At 49.0% G+C, this 18415-nt stretch overlaps 1 protein-coding gene across 2 annotated transcripts in view; it reads right to left on the reverse strand.

Annotated features, from left to right (window-relative positions):
- Positions 1-944: 944 nt before the first annotated feature.
- SETD3 (SET domain containing 3, actin N3(tau)-histidine methyltransferase) overlaps positions 945-18415 on the reverse strand; it is an 81854-nt gene continuing 64383 nt past the window's right edge. The window contains exons 8-13 of one of the 2 annotated variants that reach the window (XM_060620726.2): positions 17422-17536; positions 12081-12155; positions 10934-11100; positions 9981-10066; positions 3439-3599; positions 945-2313 (exon numbers count right to left, since the gene is read on the reverse strand). In XM_060620726.2, coding sequence (XP_060476709.1) covers positions 1846-2313; positions 3439-3599; positions 9981-10066; positions 10934-11100; positions 12081-12155; positions 17422-17536 — 1072 coding nt within the window. In that variant the 3' untranslated portion in view covers positions 945-1845. Of the gene's footprint in view, positions 2314-3438; positions 3600-9980; positions 10067-10933; positions 11101-12080; positions 12156-17421; positions 17537-18415 lie in introns of those variants that run through there. The other variant, XR_009606575.3, reaches the window with a different exon arrangement.

The following is an 18415-nucleotide window of genomic DNA, read 5'->3' on the forward strand; positions in this document are numbered from 1 at the left end:
CCATCTGGACTCGTATCTTTTCCAGGAAATATTCTGACAACTATCCTGTCTCACGACACTACTTTACATCTGAACCGTATGTAATTTTTCCAAGGAGATATTGGATACTAGACTTCACTTTTAAACCAATGAGAAAATGTATCTACAGACAAATGAGTCATTAAAGTTCTAATCTCTGGGACCTCCCTATCCAGAGTAGAAAATGCCTCGAATACCACGGTGCTTCCTTGGGAAATAGGTACGTTTCATAGGCTCTTCATACTTTTGGTAAAGGGTCTCAGATGCAAGGCTGATGGGGGAGCTCGCCACCACAGGTGTGCTTATTAATAAGCTGGAGTTGAGTTCGTACCAACAACGCACGAGAGTTCTAGGCGTCAGCGCTGATGAATGCTGCTAAGCACCTGTAAAGACGAAACCTGCCCCTCGCATTCAACGACCTCCTGAGCTCTGTAAGACTCCGGATCCTCGGTGCGGAATTAAGCAATTTATCTGCAGAGCCCTGTCTTCTCCAAGGAGAGACACAGACAATGTCCTGAAGACTACCTGTGCACAACAGTGTTTACCGAAACGGCCGGGTTATTTACACAGCGTTTTCCAAAAGAACTTAATTGTCAGGACCCCGGAGACAGCGTGAAAACCCGTAGTGGAGGAAGGCTGGCAACCTGTAACCCGGGAGCCAGTGGCCTTCAGGGGACGCTAGCCCGAGCCTTCACCTCCCCCACAACTTCAAGCGCTCCTTTGCTTGTGTCCGGCTCAGCCCCTCGCAGGCTGCAGAGGGGCTGACCTCAGGCCTCCCGCGCGACCCTGGGTCCCCGGGACAAGCAGAGCACTGGACATCGGGCACCGGGCAGCTTCCAAACAGCTCCGCGGATAAAGCAGGATGGTTTGCATCGGAGCTCAGTCCGAAGGGCCTGTCCCACTCCAAGGAAAGGAAGAGACAAAAGTATTAATCATGTTTTCCTTTTAATAAGGCTTTTTACTCAAAAGTGTAGCTTTGAAAATCTCTAGCTTGTGAAAACCGAAGAGCCGGGGAGCCGCCTCGCTGTGCACGCGGCCCCGGAGAGCTGAGGCCCCGCCGCCGCCACAGACCCTCCGTGACCGACGCGGGAAATCAAACGCACCACGTTAAAATCAGAGCCAACATTTAAAATGAGGAGGAGGATGCATGTCCTACGGTGATTCAAGGAGAGGGGGCAAGTTCTTCATACGGTAAAACCAAACACAAAAGGTAAACAAATCTTTAGAAATCACTAGGGCTGTGTGTGTGGTGTGTGTGTGTGTGTGTGTGTGTGTGTGTGTGTGTGTATTTATATAATTAGGATTATCACCAACATTTAAAACTATTAAAAATAAGGTTGCCACCTTAACCTTTCTTTCAGTACCGGGGCATTATTTTAGGAAAAAAAAAAAGATGTCGCCCCGAACCTCGAGCTGCCAAACCTGGAGCCCGGCCGGCGCTGAGCACCCGGAACGCGTCACCCCGTCCTGCTGGCAGGGGGCAGAGAGGCTGCAGCCGCGGCTGACAGGGGGCCAGGCCCGCCAGAGCACGGCTGACGGCCGACCTGCGTGCGTCCCCGGGAAGAACACACGGGTGCCCACAGTGGGTCTACAGGGGCTGCCAAAGCACCCCTTGCCCGGTCTGCCGTCGAGGCCCGGCAACCTGTTTGTTTTGCCCAGAAGCAAGATGGCTATCTTAATCAAAAAGGGAAGCTAGATTTTTTTTAAATAACTTAAAAAAAAATCATTTTTATATAAAGCAGCAAAAACATATTTTCCTCTCTGCGGAAAGAAACAACGTGAACAAGGGAGCACGGCGACGCAACTGGACGGTCCACGAACTTCCGCTCAGCTCAGCTCGGTGCAGACGGCACCTCCGCGGGGCTGCTGCTCCCTGGCGCCCTCCGTGCCGTCTGCACAAGATTCTTTGGTGCCCTCGGCCGCTCTCCGGCTTTCCTCCCGATTTAAATTTTCCTTCTCCGCCCCCGTCCCGTTGGGGATAGAGTTCTCGCCGTTCAAGAGCCCGTTCTCCACGGCCTTCGCCCCGCCCACGGCCTCGGCCAGGGTGAGGGCCTCGTGCGCGCCGGCCTCCTCCTCCAGGCTCCTCAAGGCCAAGGGCAGCCTGGCGCCCCCCGCGCCGCTCTCCTCGCACCGGGGCAGCGGGGCCCCCGCCTCCATCTGCTTGCGGTAGTACTTCCGGTTGGCGGCCGCGCTCTTCACCGCCTTCTCCAAAATCTCCTTTTCTCCTAAGCGCAGCTTGATGGCCATTGTTGCGCGCACAGAAAGGCTGTGGTTTTTCAAGAAGGCCTTGTCTTCCTGGCCAACGAAAAACAGCAAGATTAACTCTGAGGAGTCTAAATCATCAAAAGCGTGGCGACAGAAGGCAGATCAGTTGCTGCCAGGGATGGGGGCACGAGGGAGGTGTTAGGGGTGACAGAAGGTTCTGGAACTTGACTGTGGTGGTGGCTGCAGGATTTGTGGGCTTCTAGCAGAACGTCCACGTTAGAAGTGTGGATTTTATTGTATTTATTTACTGATTTTTAACATGTATTTATTTTTGAGACAATGTGAGAGACAGAGCATGAGCCGCAGAGGGAGACACAGAATCTGAAACAGGCTCCAGGCTCCCAGCTGTCAGCACAGAGCCCGACGTGGGGCTCGAACCCACGAACCGCGAGATCATGACCTGAGCCAAAGTCGGACGCTCAACCGACTGAGCCACCCAGGCGCCCCGATTTTATTGTATTTAAATTCCACCCCGGTAAAATGACCTAAGATGAAAACGGTGAGCCTAAATCTCATGCCTGCTGCACCACATCTGACAGCGAGCTCGGCCGATTTTAGGAGGTGTTGTCTGTCCTGTGCACTGACGGCCCAGGGGGCTTGGCACCTGGTTGGGTGAATGTGAAATTAGGGACGCGAAGGTTAGCTTTAAAAGCACAAATGAAAACTCAGAATGACAGAAGAGTGGTGAAAAAATTTTTCAAATCTGTCTTCTTATCAACAGTGCTTTAATGCGATTCTTCTGGTAGGTATACATACGGTAAGTAGAAAAACCTTCGTAGGCTGAGTGACAAAGATCAGATGCCCAATGATCTTGCTAAAGAAAGTAATTGACAGGGGCGCCTGGGTGGCTACGTCGGTTAAGTGTCCGACTTCGGCTCAGGTCATGATCTCGCGGTCTGTGAGTTCGAGCCCCACGTCGGGCTCTGTGCTGACAGCTCAGAGCCTGGAGCCTGTTTCGGATCCTCTGTCTCCCTCTCTCTCTGCCCCTCCCCTGTTCACGCTCTGTCTCTCTCTGTCTCAAAAATAAATAAACGTTAAAAAAAAAAAATTAAAAAAAAAAAAAAAGAAAGTAATTGACATTTAGGAAGGAATCTCTCATCAGAAACCCTTAACAACATGACACAGCTCAACTCCTCATCTACTCGATCTAATTACCTCAATGGTTGTTTTGTAGGTTTTTAAAAGAAGCGAGGCTCGATCTTCAAGAAATGTCCAAAGTTTGACCTCATTGTCCCAGCTAACGGGATACTCGGAATTACCCAAGGTGAAGATTCTGTCTATAGCATTATCTCCCAGCAAATGTTCTTTCAATTCTTCTGCAAGAAACACAAACAGCCATCTGTTAGGGAAGAAACAGCACGGCTTCTCGGCTTCTCATTTAACAAGCAACCCACCTTGGAAAATATCTTCCCCAATGACATCGTTCTCCTGTGGCTGAAAGCTCTCCCTGATGGAGGGGGCCGGGCCGTGCTAGGCTCTCCAGGGTGAGTCAGGGCTAGGTTCGGGAGGGGTGTGTGTGTGTTGGGGGGGTCCTCCTGATCTGGAGTCCGGACCAAGCCTTGGGGCAGCACTGTCACTCGTTTTTATGGGGGACGCCGAGAGCTTTTACACAGTCTCACGAGATACATTTTAAGGACGAACTCTAGGGACACGGCCCTCAAGCTGACGATACCCTTCTCACAAACCGTGAGCTCAGTCACACCCACGGGGTCAAAACGACATTTAGGTTGACAATGTAAATAGCAAAAACGCGTTAAATAGGACAACAATCCAGTGACCCTTCTCTGTGTCAGTCAGAATGGCGCTCATGCCAGTAGCTGACCTGACAAAGCTGTTTACCTCCTAACACGCAAACCCCGGGCTGAAAGAAGCAAGAAAATGGACTATAAAAACCTTAGTTCATGAAAAATGTGCCTAGATCCCTCCCTTGTCAGGAATTAAATAGAAATTACAAGTAAACACAAGTGAACATCTCAATTACCTTCAAATATATGTAAGAGGAGGAAAGAATTCAGCAACTGCTCTGAGCATTTCATCTCCTGGCACATTATCTTCAAAAGACCCAAATATGCCCGTCCTAGTCACGCTCAAGAAATATCCCCGTACTTCTTATGTAATTACGAGCCAGTATCTCTTTCAGAGCGAAATGCCCCACAGCTGTCACTCTTTACAATTCAAATTGGAGAACTTCTGCTGCCAGCAAACTGAACTTTTATTAGTATTAGTTAGAGGAATTCAAAGGATAATATAGCAATTGTCTTGACATGACAAGTTGTCTTTGACTAAAGAGAAACTACAGAGAATCATCGGACCTAAAATGATTCAAGCAGTTTGGTTCTTTGGTTTTTCTGAAGAAAACAGAAGTTAATCGAACGTTCAAAAAAGAAATTTATTAAGGTGCGTTTGTTAGCAAAAGGGCATGAGAAAATGCAGGATTTTTAGATTTCAGATCCTCAGTTTATATTTTGGGTAAAGTGCTGACCGTTTAAGACGCGCTTCCTTGGTGGTAGACGTTTCTTTTCGGAAGCTCCCCCCAGTCCTCAGGTCGCCAGTTTTGATTGGTTCCTAAGCGCACGCACGTTCTGCCCTCCAAGCTGGCAAGCTGAGTGAGGGGCAGGAGCAGAGACTGGGGACTGCTGGCGACAGGACACCCCCAAGAGGGGACACACAACAGCGTCACCACGCGACCAAAGGCTTCAAGAGTAGGTTCCTCCCTACGCTTCCCTGCGGCCAACAAAGAACGCAGCCCTGACAGAGCCTCCGTGCCTTCCCCCAGCCACCACAGGAGTCACGTTAGGTCACCCCCGACGGCGACCGGTGCCCTCGCTCCTCAGCCTGGCTCCGTGTCAACCGCGGGTTCCTCCAGACCCCTGGACGACTAGTGTCTCTTCCACAGAGCGTGTTCTCTTCAAGCCAGCGGGAGCCACGTGGGATGCCCGGGGTGCAGGCCCTGCAGGGAAAAGAGCTGGTCCTGACTCGGGCGCCGTCTGCCAGCTCAGGGCCACGTCACTCAATCCCTTGGAACCGGAGCTTCCACGTCAGTCAAGCGCGAAGCCCTACACCTCACAAGCCTGATGACGACTAACAGAACGTAGCATGGCGCCTGGCATACAGCAGGTGCTCACGCATTACAGGGATCAGCATCACTGTCATTTTTCTCAGTTATAAGTCTCATCGGGATCGGAATGGTGACCTTCACCTTTATACCTCTTTACTGTACACGGGACAGGCCCATGGGAAACCCTTCACTGGTGTTCGCTAAACTGACTGATGAGCCACCACCAAAGGAAAACCTCGCTGGAAGCTGGGCCTTCGACAGTGTGGCCGCTTCTGAGGGACAAGCTCCATCCACACCCCCCCCCCCCCCCCCCCCCCCGCCTTGGGTCCTGTGGTTGGGTGTCGAAATCACCTGTTTGGGGCCTAAGTTTCTTCCACATCTGTCCTGACGTCAAAGCCTGGACTGGGCATCCAGACGTGAAAACAGGGGGCCGAGGACAGCAGAGCCCAGCAGACCCCACCACCGCGGGCCACAATTCACCTCTGCGGACCAGACTGCCCTCTCCCCAGTGCCCGAACAGCCTTCTTCAGAGGAATGCTTGTTTGTTTGTTCAGTTAGGTGCTAACTCTCTCACTCACTTCTTCCTACTCAATCTGTTTTGCATGGGATTTGAGGTTGTTTACAACAGCAGATACACACTCACACGCACACACACACTTGCAAACGAAACTTCAGGGAAGGAAATAAGAAAGAGTAGAGCAAAAATAAATGATATAGAAGCAAAAAAAGAACAGATCAATGAAACCAGAAGCTGGTTGTTTGAAAAAACAAATAAAATTGAAAACCACTAGCCAGACTTAGCCAAAATAAAAGAAAGGACCCAAGTAAGTGAAATCACAAATGAGAGAGAGAAGAAATAACAAACCAACACCTTAAGAGAAATACAATCTTAAGAAGAGTATCATGAAAAACTATATGCCAACAAAGTGGGCAATTTGGAAGAAACGGATAAATTCCTAGAAACATACAGATTAGTGAAACTAAAACAGAAAGAAATAGAAAATTTGAACAGACCCATAACCAGCAAAGAAACTGGGTCAGTAATCAAAAATCTCCCAACAAACAAGAGTCCAGGGCCAGACGGCTTCCCAGGCGAATTCTACCAAACATGTAATGAGTTAATACCTATTTTTCTCAGACTATTCAAAAAATACAATAGGAAGGAAAACTTTCAAATCACAGAGGCAGCATTACTGATACCTAAACCAGATAAAGGCACCACAAAAAAAAGAACTACAGGCCAATATCCCTGATGAACTGGATGCAAAAATTCTTAATAAAATACTAGCAAACCGAATCCAACAGTCCACCCCGATCAAGTGGGATTCATTCCTGGGTTGCGGGGGCAGTTCCGTGTTTGCAAATCAATAACGTGATGCGCCGCATCACTAGAAGAAAGGAGAAGAACCGCATGACCCTCTCAACAGATGCAGGGCAAACACTGGCAAAGTGCTAATGGCCATTCAGGATAAAAACCCTCAACAAAGCAGGTTAGAGGAACCCAATAAAGTCCATATATGAAAACCCCACAGCCAGTGTCATCCTCAATGGGCAAAAACTGAGATCTTTCCCTCTGCAGTCTGGAAGACAACACGGATGTCCGCTCTTGCCACTGCTCTTCCACAGAAGACTAGAAGCGCTAGCCTCAGCAATCAGACAACAAAAAGAAATAAAAGGCATCCAAATCAGCAAAGAAGAAGTAAAGCTTTCACTATTTTCAGATGACAGGATACTATATACAGAAAACCCAAAAGACTCCACTAAAAACTATTAGAACTGATGCACGAATTCAGTTAAGTTGCAGGATACAAAATCAATGTGCAGAAATCAGATGGATTTTGATACTCCAATAATGAAGCAGCACGGTGAGAAATTGAGGAATTCACCCCATTCACAACTGCACCAAAAACAATAAGATACTTAGGAATAAACCTAACCAAAGAGGTGAAAGGTCTGTACTGTGAAAACTATAAAACACTGATGAAAGAAACTGAAGATGACACAAAGAAACGGAGAAACATTCCGTGCTCACGGAAGAATAAATATCGTAAAAATGTCCATACAACCCAAAGCAATCCACACATTTAATGCAATCCCTATCAAAATACCAACAGCATTTTTCACAGAACTAGAACAAACAATCCCAAAATTCGTATGAAACCATAAAAGACCCCAAATAGCCCAAGTAATCTGGAAAAAGAAAAACAAAGCTGTAAGCATCACAATTCTGGACTTCAAGTTATATTACAAAGCTGTATTGATCAAAACAGTATGGTACTCACACAAATACAGATACACAGATCCACGGAATAGACTAGAAAACCCAGAAATGAATCCATAACTATATGGTCAATTAGTCTTTGACAAAGCAGGAAAGGATATCCACGGGAAAAAAACAGTCTCTTCAACCAATGGTGTTGGGAGAACCGGACAGCAACATGCCGAAGAATGAACCTGGACCATGTTCTTACACCATACACAAAAATAAGTTCAAAACGGATGAAAGCCCTAACTGGGAGACCTGAAATCATTAAAATCGGAGAGAACACAAGCAGTAACCTCTTTGACACTGGCCATGGCAACTTCTTACTAGATATGTCTGCTGAGGCAAGGGAAATAAAAGCAAAAATAAACTATTGAGAATTCATAAAAATAAAAAGCTTCTGCACAGCAAAGGAAACCATCAACAAAGCTAAAAAGCAACCTATGGAATGGGAGAAGATATTTGCAAATGATATATCTGATAAGGGTCAGTATCCAAAATCTATAAAGAACTTAAAAAACTCAACGTGCAAAAAACAAACGATCCGATTAAGAAATGGGTAGAGAACATGAACAGACATTTCTCCAAAGAAGACATCCAGGTGGCCAACAGACACACAAAAAGTTGCTCAACATCGCTCATCATCAGAGAAATAAATATCAAAACTACAATGAGAGATCACCTCGCGCCTGTCGAAATGGCTAAAATCAACAACACAGGAAATAACGGGTGTCGGTGAGGCTGCAGAGAAAGGGGAATTCTCACGCACTGTTGGCGGGAATGCAAATTGGTGCAGCCACTCTGGAGGCCAGTACAGAGGTTCCTCAAGAAACAAAAAATAGATGTACCCGATGATCCATCAACTGCACTACTAGGTATCTATCCAAAGAACACAAAAATACAGGGGCACCTGGATGGCTCAGTCAGCTGAGCGTCCAACTCTTGATTTTGGCTCAGGTCATCATCTCACAGTCGGTCATGAGTTCAAGCCCCATGTCGGGCTCTGCACTGAGCGTGGAGCCTGCCTGGGATTCTCTCTCTCTTGCTCACGCACTCTCTCCCTCTCTCTCAAAAATAAATAAACAAACATTAAAAAGAAATTAAAAATACGACTTCAAAGGGATACATACACCCTGAGGTTTATAGCAGCACTACCAACAATAGGCAAATTATGGAGACAGCCCAAAAGCCCATCGACCGATGAATGGATAAAGATGTGGTGTATATATATATATTAGGATATTACTCAGCCACAAGAAAGAATGAAATCCTGGCATTTGCAATGATGTGGATGGAACTAGAATGTATTATGCTAAGTGAAGTCAGTCAGTCAGAGAAAGGCAAATATCCTATGATCTCACTCATATGTGGAATTAAACAACAACACCACAAAGGGGAAAAAGTGTGTGTGTGGGGGGAACCAGAAAACAGACTCTTAACAATACAGAACTAACAGGGTTGCTGGAGAGGAAGTGGGGGGGGGGGGGATGGGCTAAATGGGGGATGGGCACTGAGGAAGGCACTTGTTGGGATGAGCCCTGGGTGTTGCACGTACATGATGAATCACTGCATTCTACACCCTTAACTAGTATTAAACCGCTGGTTAACTAACTGGAATTTAAATAAAAACTAAAAACAAAACACACAAAAACAGTAAAAGCGAAGCCTTAGAACTATGGGATTGGGCCTACTGGGGTGGGGGTGGGGGGACATTTTCAGACCAAACACGAAAACGCAAGCACAATCAGTCAGGATAAGAAAGGCCAAACGTCTGAGCTTAAGCAAACATAAGAGTAGATGCTGAATACGGGCATTTAACTCTTTCTCTGCCTGAAGGGAGAGGCTGCGGACAAGAACATTTTGTGATGCAAACAGGGTCGTCTTCAGTGTTAACCTGACAGGAAGCCTGACGTTAGGAAGCCTGCCAGCAATGTCGCATCTCAAAAGCAGAGTCGGCCAGCCAGGGAGGTCCCGTGGCCCACGAATGCCACGCTGACCACATGACTTCGGGGGGACTCCCAGGTCCGTGCACTGTGCGGGAATACGGCTGTCTGCGGAACGAGCACATCAAAAACTCCCCTCCACAAACACAGAATTCTGATGCAGTTACAGGATCCCAGATGTTTTTTCTTCCAGTGCAGTAGAGAATTAGTTGTTTATTACAAATGAATATTGACAACACATCAAGGACTTAATAAAACACTTCCAGGGTAAAACGGATCAACTTCTTTCTCCAATGTTGCCCTCCCCCCTCCCCCGAGAAAGCGCTCTAGTTTTAAACAATTTTATCTTGAATCTGCATCACTATGCTTTATACTTTATGCATTTTTTAAAAAGTCAACATCTTTTTTTTTTTTTCCTCCTGAAATGATTTACCTTCAGTCATGCAGAATACGCGGAGAAAAGCCAGGAGCTGGGCAGAGACGGGCGGCTCGGTAAAATGCAGCGCAAACACACTGGAACTGACAAAGGCAGAAGCATTAGTCGCCCTGCCTGGGCACCTGCCCTCAGCAACTGAGAGCCCTTCACTCCACACTCGGGGAGGGCGGCTGCCCTCGAGGGGCGCTGACCCGCGTGACTCATCCCGACCCCTCACCCGAGGCGCGCAAATGTTGCTTTCAGTGCCTGCAAAGTGCAGAAGGTAGGGCCTCTCTCGGGGGATGGCAGTCACCGCCCCATCGGCAGTTTCTAAAAGCCTTAATCTCAGGGTGCGTGTGCCAACCAAGAGAATTAAGTGTGCCCACGGTTCTTAAAAAATGTTAACAATAATTTATGTTGAGTTCACATTTTAATCATTAATCAAATATTGACAAGTTCAATAAAAAAAGGCCTGGTTAATCCATTTTCATTAAGAATGGTTCCTCCATTCCCGGGAGAACTAATAAATCATAATTCTTGGCTTCTTTATCATTTTGCACCTCAAATGCGAGAGAATCTTCAAGAATTTAACCAGAAATTCTTGAAATCACTAGGGATCATGACTTCATTACAGAAACTAATGGTGGCAAAGAATTAAATGAAACAAATTGATCCGGGTCATTAACCTTTTCAAGGTGAAAGACACTAATGATCCACAGTATTTATTTAACTTAATGAGGAGTTCAGGCCGTGTCCCCTGGAAGGGACCACGAGCGCCCTCAACGACGCTGACGTTTATCTGAAAACGCCCGTAAGTCTCCACGCGTCCCGGTCTAAATCTGCTGTGCAGGAGGGATGCAGACACGGGGACAGACCACTCTAGAGAAGTTCTACTGACACACCAACGAAACACTGTGCAAGTGGAAATGCTTCTAGGCGCGCAGGGGAGAGCCGGGCGTCTCTGTACGTACGTGGGGATGCCGGCGCGGGCCAGGACCTCGGCCTTCATGGCGTACAGTCGGTCACTCTTACTCACTCCCAGCTTTATTTTCACTCTGTCGTGTGAATTATTGTCAAAGAAAAAACCACTGTGGATCACAAACTCTGCATTTGACCGAGTGCCATAAAAAATGTAAATCTGAGATGCAGTAAAGAAAAAAATAAAGGGATATAAAAGAAATTTAACATCATTCTCAATACAGAGCAGGGCAAAGGATCAGTTCTCACATGTTCAACTGGACGTCACACCGCACACACAAAACAGCCCTCACGTGATCTCCTGCAGCCCCAGCAAGGCGTGCAGTTCCCCCTTCCCCAAACCGGCTGAGATGGGCCAGGAAGGGCATCCGCTCCCGCCACCGCGTGGGCCTGCCTGGTTCACAGAGGAGCCCCGGCCGGGGCGCGCACTGCCCCTTCTCCGTCCCCGGGACGGCGAGACCGGCCGGCACGTTATGACTGCACGTGGCGGTTCGTCACAGTCCCCCCGCCTCCTTCCACTACAAGGGTCTCTTCTGGAACAAGAGTTTCAGGCCGTGTCCGTCAGAAACTCATTTCCAGTTCCTGTGGCAACTCTGCACCCCGCAGGGGGTCTCTAACTCTTCTGCGGGAAGGGAAAGGGAAGGGCCGACCGGCTTCATTAGACTCGCATCGCTCATTTTGTCTCAGCTGGGGCGTCAATGGTCAACATCAGTTCTGCTTTCTGGGGTTAACCGCTCGGTCCTGAGACCGAGGGGTGGAAAGCAGGCATTCAGGGATGCGTATTTTCAAACTCACCGAAAGGCTTACCCCTGCCCCCACCCAAATCATGAGATGAAATCTGCAGATTAAAGTGGAAAGATGTACGGTGCCCGAGTCCCTTGATTTTGCCACTTAAATAAATTGCAAATATGAGGTCAACTGTGCAAATAATTGCACTTAAATCTGTTTTCCCCGTGGACCCAAAGCACAGTACATTTCTTACGGCTTCAGGTCTCGAGACATACTCCCCAGACGGTCCTAAATCCAAATCCCTAATTTTGTGCCCGAGCTAAATCCCTTTTTAAACTTATCAACACAACGAGAGCTCTGTGCCCGCCGGCCGGCCCCCGGTCCGCGAGCCGGTGCATGAGCGCCGCCCACCTGCTCTCCAGCCCGGAAGTCCTGCAGGGCCACACACTCACATCGGTCGTCTTCCAGGTTGTAGCCGGTGGTGATCTAGGCGGGGTGGAAGGGGACAACTGTGAGCACGGAGGGGTGCGGTGCCCTCGCTCGCGAGGGTCTGCTTTGGCAGTCAGAAGACAGAAGGCAGCCGAAGGTACCTAAAAGGGCGCCTTCTGCATGCGCTACAAAACTGACAAACAACTTCTTGGTTATTGTAATCAGTTCTATTTACACCAGAAATTCTTACACAAGATTCCATACATGGAGTGAGGGAAGGACCTGACTCTTCGGAAAATACAGTGGACAGAGTGTCCCTCGTTGGTCTCAAGCAAGCGTCACCATTCGTCCCAAAGCGAGCCCCACGGACGGAAGCAGGGTCTCCTGGAGAGCACGAGCTAACTCCAAATGACTCCAAATACCGTTCCTCTCACCTCTGGCCGCTAAGAAACTAACGTGTGTCTTCCATCGGGTAAACAACCGGGGGAAAAGGAAAGCCTGATTCTAAACTATGTACTTATTTTACTCTGAAGTTAGAGAAATTGAAACTTTCAGATAAGCAAAGGGAAAATCAAACAACTTAGCTGTGGTCTTTCTGCTGAGCACTGTATGTAAGCATCTCTAAGGCCATTACAAGTAAGTACCCCAGACCCGGTCCCAGGCCAGAAACCCACATCTCGCCCCCCCCACCCAAGCCTGTCCCATCCTGGGGGGCCAGGCCACTTCACGTCCTGACACACAGGCCACAGAGGTGTTCTGGTGCCGCTACACGCCAGCACTTGAACTCCTGAATTAGCCTTCGGGTCCTTGCCTTCCTCATCACTCCCTGGCATGGCTGAGGTCCTAACCATCGGCAGCTGGCTTCAGATTCCAGCACTGTCCCTCCCGCATCCCTAGTGACATTACAGTGCCGGCCTCCTGTTTTTTTTTTTTTTTTTTTTTTTTTTTTTAAATTTTTTTTTTTTATTTATTTTTGGGACAGAGAGAGACAGAGCATGAACGGGGGAGGGGCAGAGAGAGAGGGAGACACAGAATCGGAAACAGGCTCCAGGCTCTGAGCCATCAGCCCAGAGCCTGACGCGGGGCTCGAACTCACAGACCGCGAGATCGTGACCTGGCTGAAGTCGGACGCTTAACCGACTGTGCCACCCAGGCGCCCCGCCGGCCTCCTGTTTAAAACCTTTTGGTAGCGGGTGCCCGGGTGGCTCAGTCGGTTGGGCGTCCGACTTCGGCTCAGGTCATGAACTCGCGGTTTGTGGGTTTGAGCCCCACGTCGGGCTCTGTGCTGACAGCTCGCAGCCTAGAGCCTGCTTTGGAATCTGGGTCTCCCTCTCTCTCTGCTCTTCCCTGACTTGTGCTCTCTCTGTTATCTCAAAAATAAACAAACGTTAAAAAACATTAAAAAAAAAAACAAAAAAACAAAAACCTATTGGTGGCCATCCACCTTACCTACAGGCAGAAATCCAAATTCTTGAGCGAGGCCGGTTTACGGGGAGGCCCACGTCCCCCTGGGGCCCCTGACCTGCCACTCGCCTGCCACGCCCGGCCACTCTCCCACCTCCTTCATGCCTGGAGCTACCTTTCGCTCCCGTTTTGCCTGAGCCCTGGCTTCTTTGGGGACACCGCCTCTCATCCTACCCAACCCCCCTGTACTCCCAGAGTCCCTGTACTGTCACCCTCCCACCCAACACCCACCCCCAGCAGCAGTCTGGAAGCTCCCGTGTCAACCGTGTCCCCCGACACTGTCTCTGACAGAACTCACTGATGCGTGAGCCACTGGGATAAGAACAGGGCCCCCAATTTACACGAAAAGCTCCTTATCGGAAGTCTGTCCTTTAGAGCGGCCCCCGATCTCTTAGACGGTCTGTAATTATTCATTAATTCCTTTGATCTCTTCATTTTGTCCTGGAGAATCAAAGTTCAACACCACTGCAAGTGCCACTTACTGAAAAAGGCATCAACAGCGTGGATCCAAAAACTGACTCCTGAGTCTAGGGAGTGACATCTGTAGGACGGAGGGCCACGTGACGACAATCTTTCAACCCAGGACCCCCAGAACCCGTGGTTTATGAACCGCATCATACTGCCACTCCGCAAAGACCAAGAGAAACACGAAAGCAACAAGAAATGAATGCAGCCAAGGAATCTGGCACATTTGCCCTCCCAGAACAGGTTCCACACTTGGTGAGATCAGCTCTGTGAGGTTCCTGCCCAAAGTCAAAATCACTTTTCTGACCTCACACGGGATTCTGAGAAGCATGGAGTAGGAACTGCCCACAGACCCCGAGCCCTGAAAGTCTGCGGCTCCATGGTATGGTTGCACAGGGACCTGGCAGGAGCATCACACAGCAGGAGGGAAGTCAGGGAAGCAGGAGGGATGGGGAAGGGCCAGCGATAAGCTGAAATAAACAGGCAGAAATATGGGAGACAGATAACGGGACAGGAGGCGAGCCTCACAGAAGGGGGAGCGTGGCGATGCCACACAGGGGACCCAGGGCAGCCTTCCTTGAGGAAGTCTGTGAGTGGTCTTTGGAGACATCTGACGAACATGTATTTCAGGCGCTGGGAAGAGCCCGTGCAAAGGCCCTGAGGTGGGCATGTGCCAGTGTCTGAGGAAGCATAGGGGTCCAGACCTGTGTGTGGTGGGAGTACAACGGGGACACGTGGAGCGGGGAGCCTTGTCTGCTACTTACAAAAACCCGGGCTTTCATTTTGAGACTAGAAAAAAGCCTTGTGTAAATCTGAACGTTTTAGAGGTTTCAATACTCAAACAGACCTTGAGAGAGAGCCTCTCTCGCTTCTGCTTGAACTTCCCAAGGCCCTTCCATCCTGACCAGGAGAGGCACACGCTCAAATACAAGGGCTGCTTATTCCAACATGCTTCACCCACTGGAACGGACAAACCACTTGTTAGTGTTCTCCACACAAACGGCATAACCTCGAGAAAGGAACATTGCTGCTTACGTGAGTTCTGAACCAGTCGCCCAGAATTCGGAGCTACAGCATTTCTTCCAGTTTAACATGGTGTCCCATGAACTCGTCTAAACCTGTGTCTCCATGTGGCTAGGCAATCAGCTCACGCTTGCCACCACCTCAGGCCCGGGAACCCAGCCGGCCTTCTCTTTTCTCCCCCGTCTCCCTGCTGCTACCGCTTTGCAATTGCCGTCACGGGCTTGGCTCTCCCATCTCAGCTCCCACCACCAGGCTTTTGTCAGAAGCACAGAGCGTTGCTGGGTTACAGATGTCTACCTACTCCCTCGGCGAGCGTCAGAACAGACAGACAACGACCGTCAGGATAGACGCACGCACAGAAGACAATCACCTGTCTGCGAAGCCAAAAGCCTTAATTTCGGGTCCCTTGCAACTTCACGGTGTTAAAACAGATTCTCACATTCTAGCAGACACAATTTCCCCTGAAGTCTTGTAATTGCAATCGAAAGCAGTTCAGCCAAGGTGTGGAGTGCGGGATGCAAGGGAAACGGCCACCGTAAGAAAAAGCACCACCACCTTGTCGGAACCCTCTAGAGGTTAGCCCCGTATCGCCAGCTCTGTGATAGGACACGGACCTTATGAACCGCACTGGAGAAAACAGGGTTCGTGGTTGTCACTGACTCCTTATTTTCATCTTGAGATAAACGGACTTTTTCTTTTTTTTTTTTAAACTCTTGGAAAAAAAAGTGAATAGCTTAATCCCACTTATATGAAAGCAACACAAAAACTAGTGCGCACGTGAGTGTGCGAAGGGGCACAAATGCGCACCTGATGGAGGGAGAGATTCGCTCACAGACGGGCCCGGGGCCCGGGCTCTGGGTGCTGGCGGGGCAGGGAACCTCCACATCTCACGATTGCAAAGGCATCTCACTGGTTAACGGATTTTGTTTGCTTACCATAATGTGTGTACTTTTTCAAATTTTAGAAATGAGAAACCTCCAATGGTCAGTCAAGTCTGAGAACGAATGACTGAACCCAGGGAAACAAAAAGGAGAACGCTATAGTCAAACATTAAAAGCGTTTTGAAAACTTTGAAAACTTCCATCTGATAATCAGTTTAAAATAGCTCTGAAGGGGGGGGGGGGAACAGAAAAAGAATGAAAACTTTTATTCATTAATGAAAATAAATAAAGTATGCTGTCCCTTAATATGGCTAATTAAATCAAGCATATCTAAATGAAGGCAGAAATGTAATTATAGGAGTGAAACCATTCTTTCTGTACAATTTAAGAGTATTACTTGCTGCTAGACCTTCCCAAATTAGCACCGGGGTATTCCATCGTCAAGGATTTGGCTCGTGCTACATGTGTTCTGGCCATTTTGTGGAGTTAGATGTGCAATACTCATTGACAGCATATTTTAAGCCTACTTATAATCCTGCTAATAATCACAAAGAAAGCAGACGTTGAGGAAAGATGGACAAAAAAGTAAAACCAAGCCAGTATGCTAGGGCCATGCTGAAAAATTCAAAATACTCTCAAGTTGATCATATTTCCATATCCTGATACCAGGAAATGTCTCTCAGACAACCATCTCAGCACGGGGAGTGTGTCAGCCTCCGCTGTGGCTGGGGATCCAAAGAATGCGGAGGGACAGGGAGCCGGCTTCCTAGGCTTCCTCCTTTTATGCGTCGCCATTAACAATCATCATAAAATTCCCCTGTTTTCTTAATGTCTCCCACCTGGGGCTTCCCACGCCTGGCGATGCCTACCCCACACTCAAGGCCAAGGGCCCAACGCCCCAGCGCCAGGGAAACCAGCCCCTTCTCCCGGACAAAGCAGGTTAGTAAGTGGGCCAGGGATGTGCCATCGTGTCAGGTGAAGGGAGAGGGAGTCAGAGAAGGCCCGTAACAGGGACTATAAGTCAGCAAAGAAAACAAGGACCGTAAAAGGAAAAACCAGAAAGAAGAAAGTTTTGGTTTTTTTCTTCAATAAATCGGCATTCTAAGGAGAGGAAGGAAAAGAAACCTTGGTTTGGTCTGTGGTTTAAAAAGATAAGAACACGAGTGTTTAGGCTGGAATTATGGCTTCGCAAATCAATGCAGTTCGCTGTGGTTTCTGAAAGCGGAGTAAGATTCTTGTCCCTGGTTTTCAGGATTAAGCAAACACCGAGAGAGAAAAACTGCAGCTTTTCTCGGCGGGAGGTCGGGGGCGGGGGGGGGGGGGGGGGGGGTCGGGCGGGGAGGGGAGGTGGGAGGTGGGGGCTGACCGGCTGGTTCTGTTTGCTGCCTTTGGAGGGAGGCAGGAAGCTGGGCTGGTTTGCCGGTGGAATGTCCACACCACAGCCCCCACCCCCCAACCCCGCACGAAACACAACACAGAGGGGTCCTTACCAGGCCGTTGGTGTGATTGCACATATCCCACAAAGGAATCAGCGCCAGGGTCACCCGGGAACCGTCCTCCGTGGGAATTTGGTTTTGTCGCGTCATCACAGAAGAGACTGCCCACCTGTAACAATAGGAAGAGGTGGGTTACAGCAGGGACATCTCAGAGCCCGGTGCCGTCGTAACTCAACCAGAAACTATGGTTTGTCAGACTTCTCGCCAACCGTCAAAACTTTTTCCTGAGTATTACCGCAGGTGATGGCTGGCCTTCATCATCGTTTAAAATTAAATCTAAGGCTGAGGGGAGGAAGGGGGACCTAGAAGGGAAAAGGGGGGAGAGAGAGAGAGAGACAATCCGGGGTGAGGACTAAGCGGGGATGACAGAGTGTCTGGAAGGAGGGCCAGGAACAGAGATCTCCAGGCCTCTGGTCCTCGCAGTGGCCGAGACCCTTGCCCCCAGGCCCACGCCACCCTCTATTTCCCGAACGCTGACTCTGCACCTGTATTAAGCCTCAGTGAGTGGCAAATGTAACTCCTTTCTGACCAGAAATCCTCTAGGAGATCGACAAAATGTGGCATGCTATTTTCTTATCACATGGCACAATTAAATCTTTTCGTTTTTCAAAAAAGTCCCCACTTTACGCCACAATATCTATGTAACACCGGGGGGGGGGGGGGGACCCTCACGACCACCCCACACTACATGTTAATCTCCAGTATCACGTGGCCACCTCAGCTAATCCCCGACCACCACAGGGTGAAGGCAACTTCCGCGTGGTTATTAAAATGCTGACCCTTACCCCAGCTGTCCATTAGAACCTCTGCAGGACGACCTGTCTGGGGGCCTGACATGGTCACAGCAGGTCACTTCTTAAGTACTTCCCACTTCCCAGACCCTCAGATCACTTAGGAACCACCCCCCAACACACACAGTACACAACATACACCCAAGATGCGTACACACAGTCCCCCCCCCCCACATCCATTCCCCCGCCACACCCCA

The sequence above is a fragment of the Panthera onca genome, chromosome B3 (assembly GCF_046562875.1).
Source record: "Panthera onca isolate mPanOnc1 chromosome B3, mPanOnc1 haplotype 2, whole genome shotgun sequence".
Classification (NCBI taxonomy): Eukaryota; Metazoa; Chordata; class Mammalia; order Carnivora; family Felidae; genus Panthera; species Panthera onca.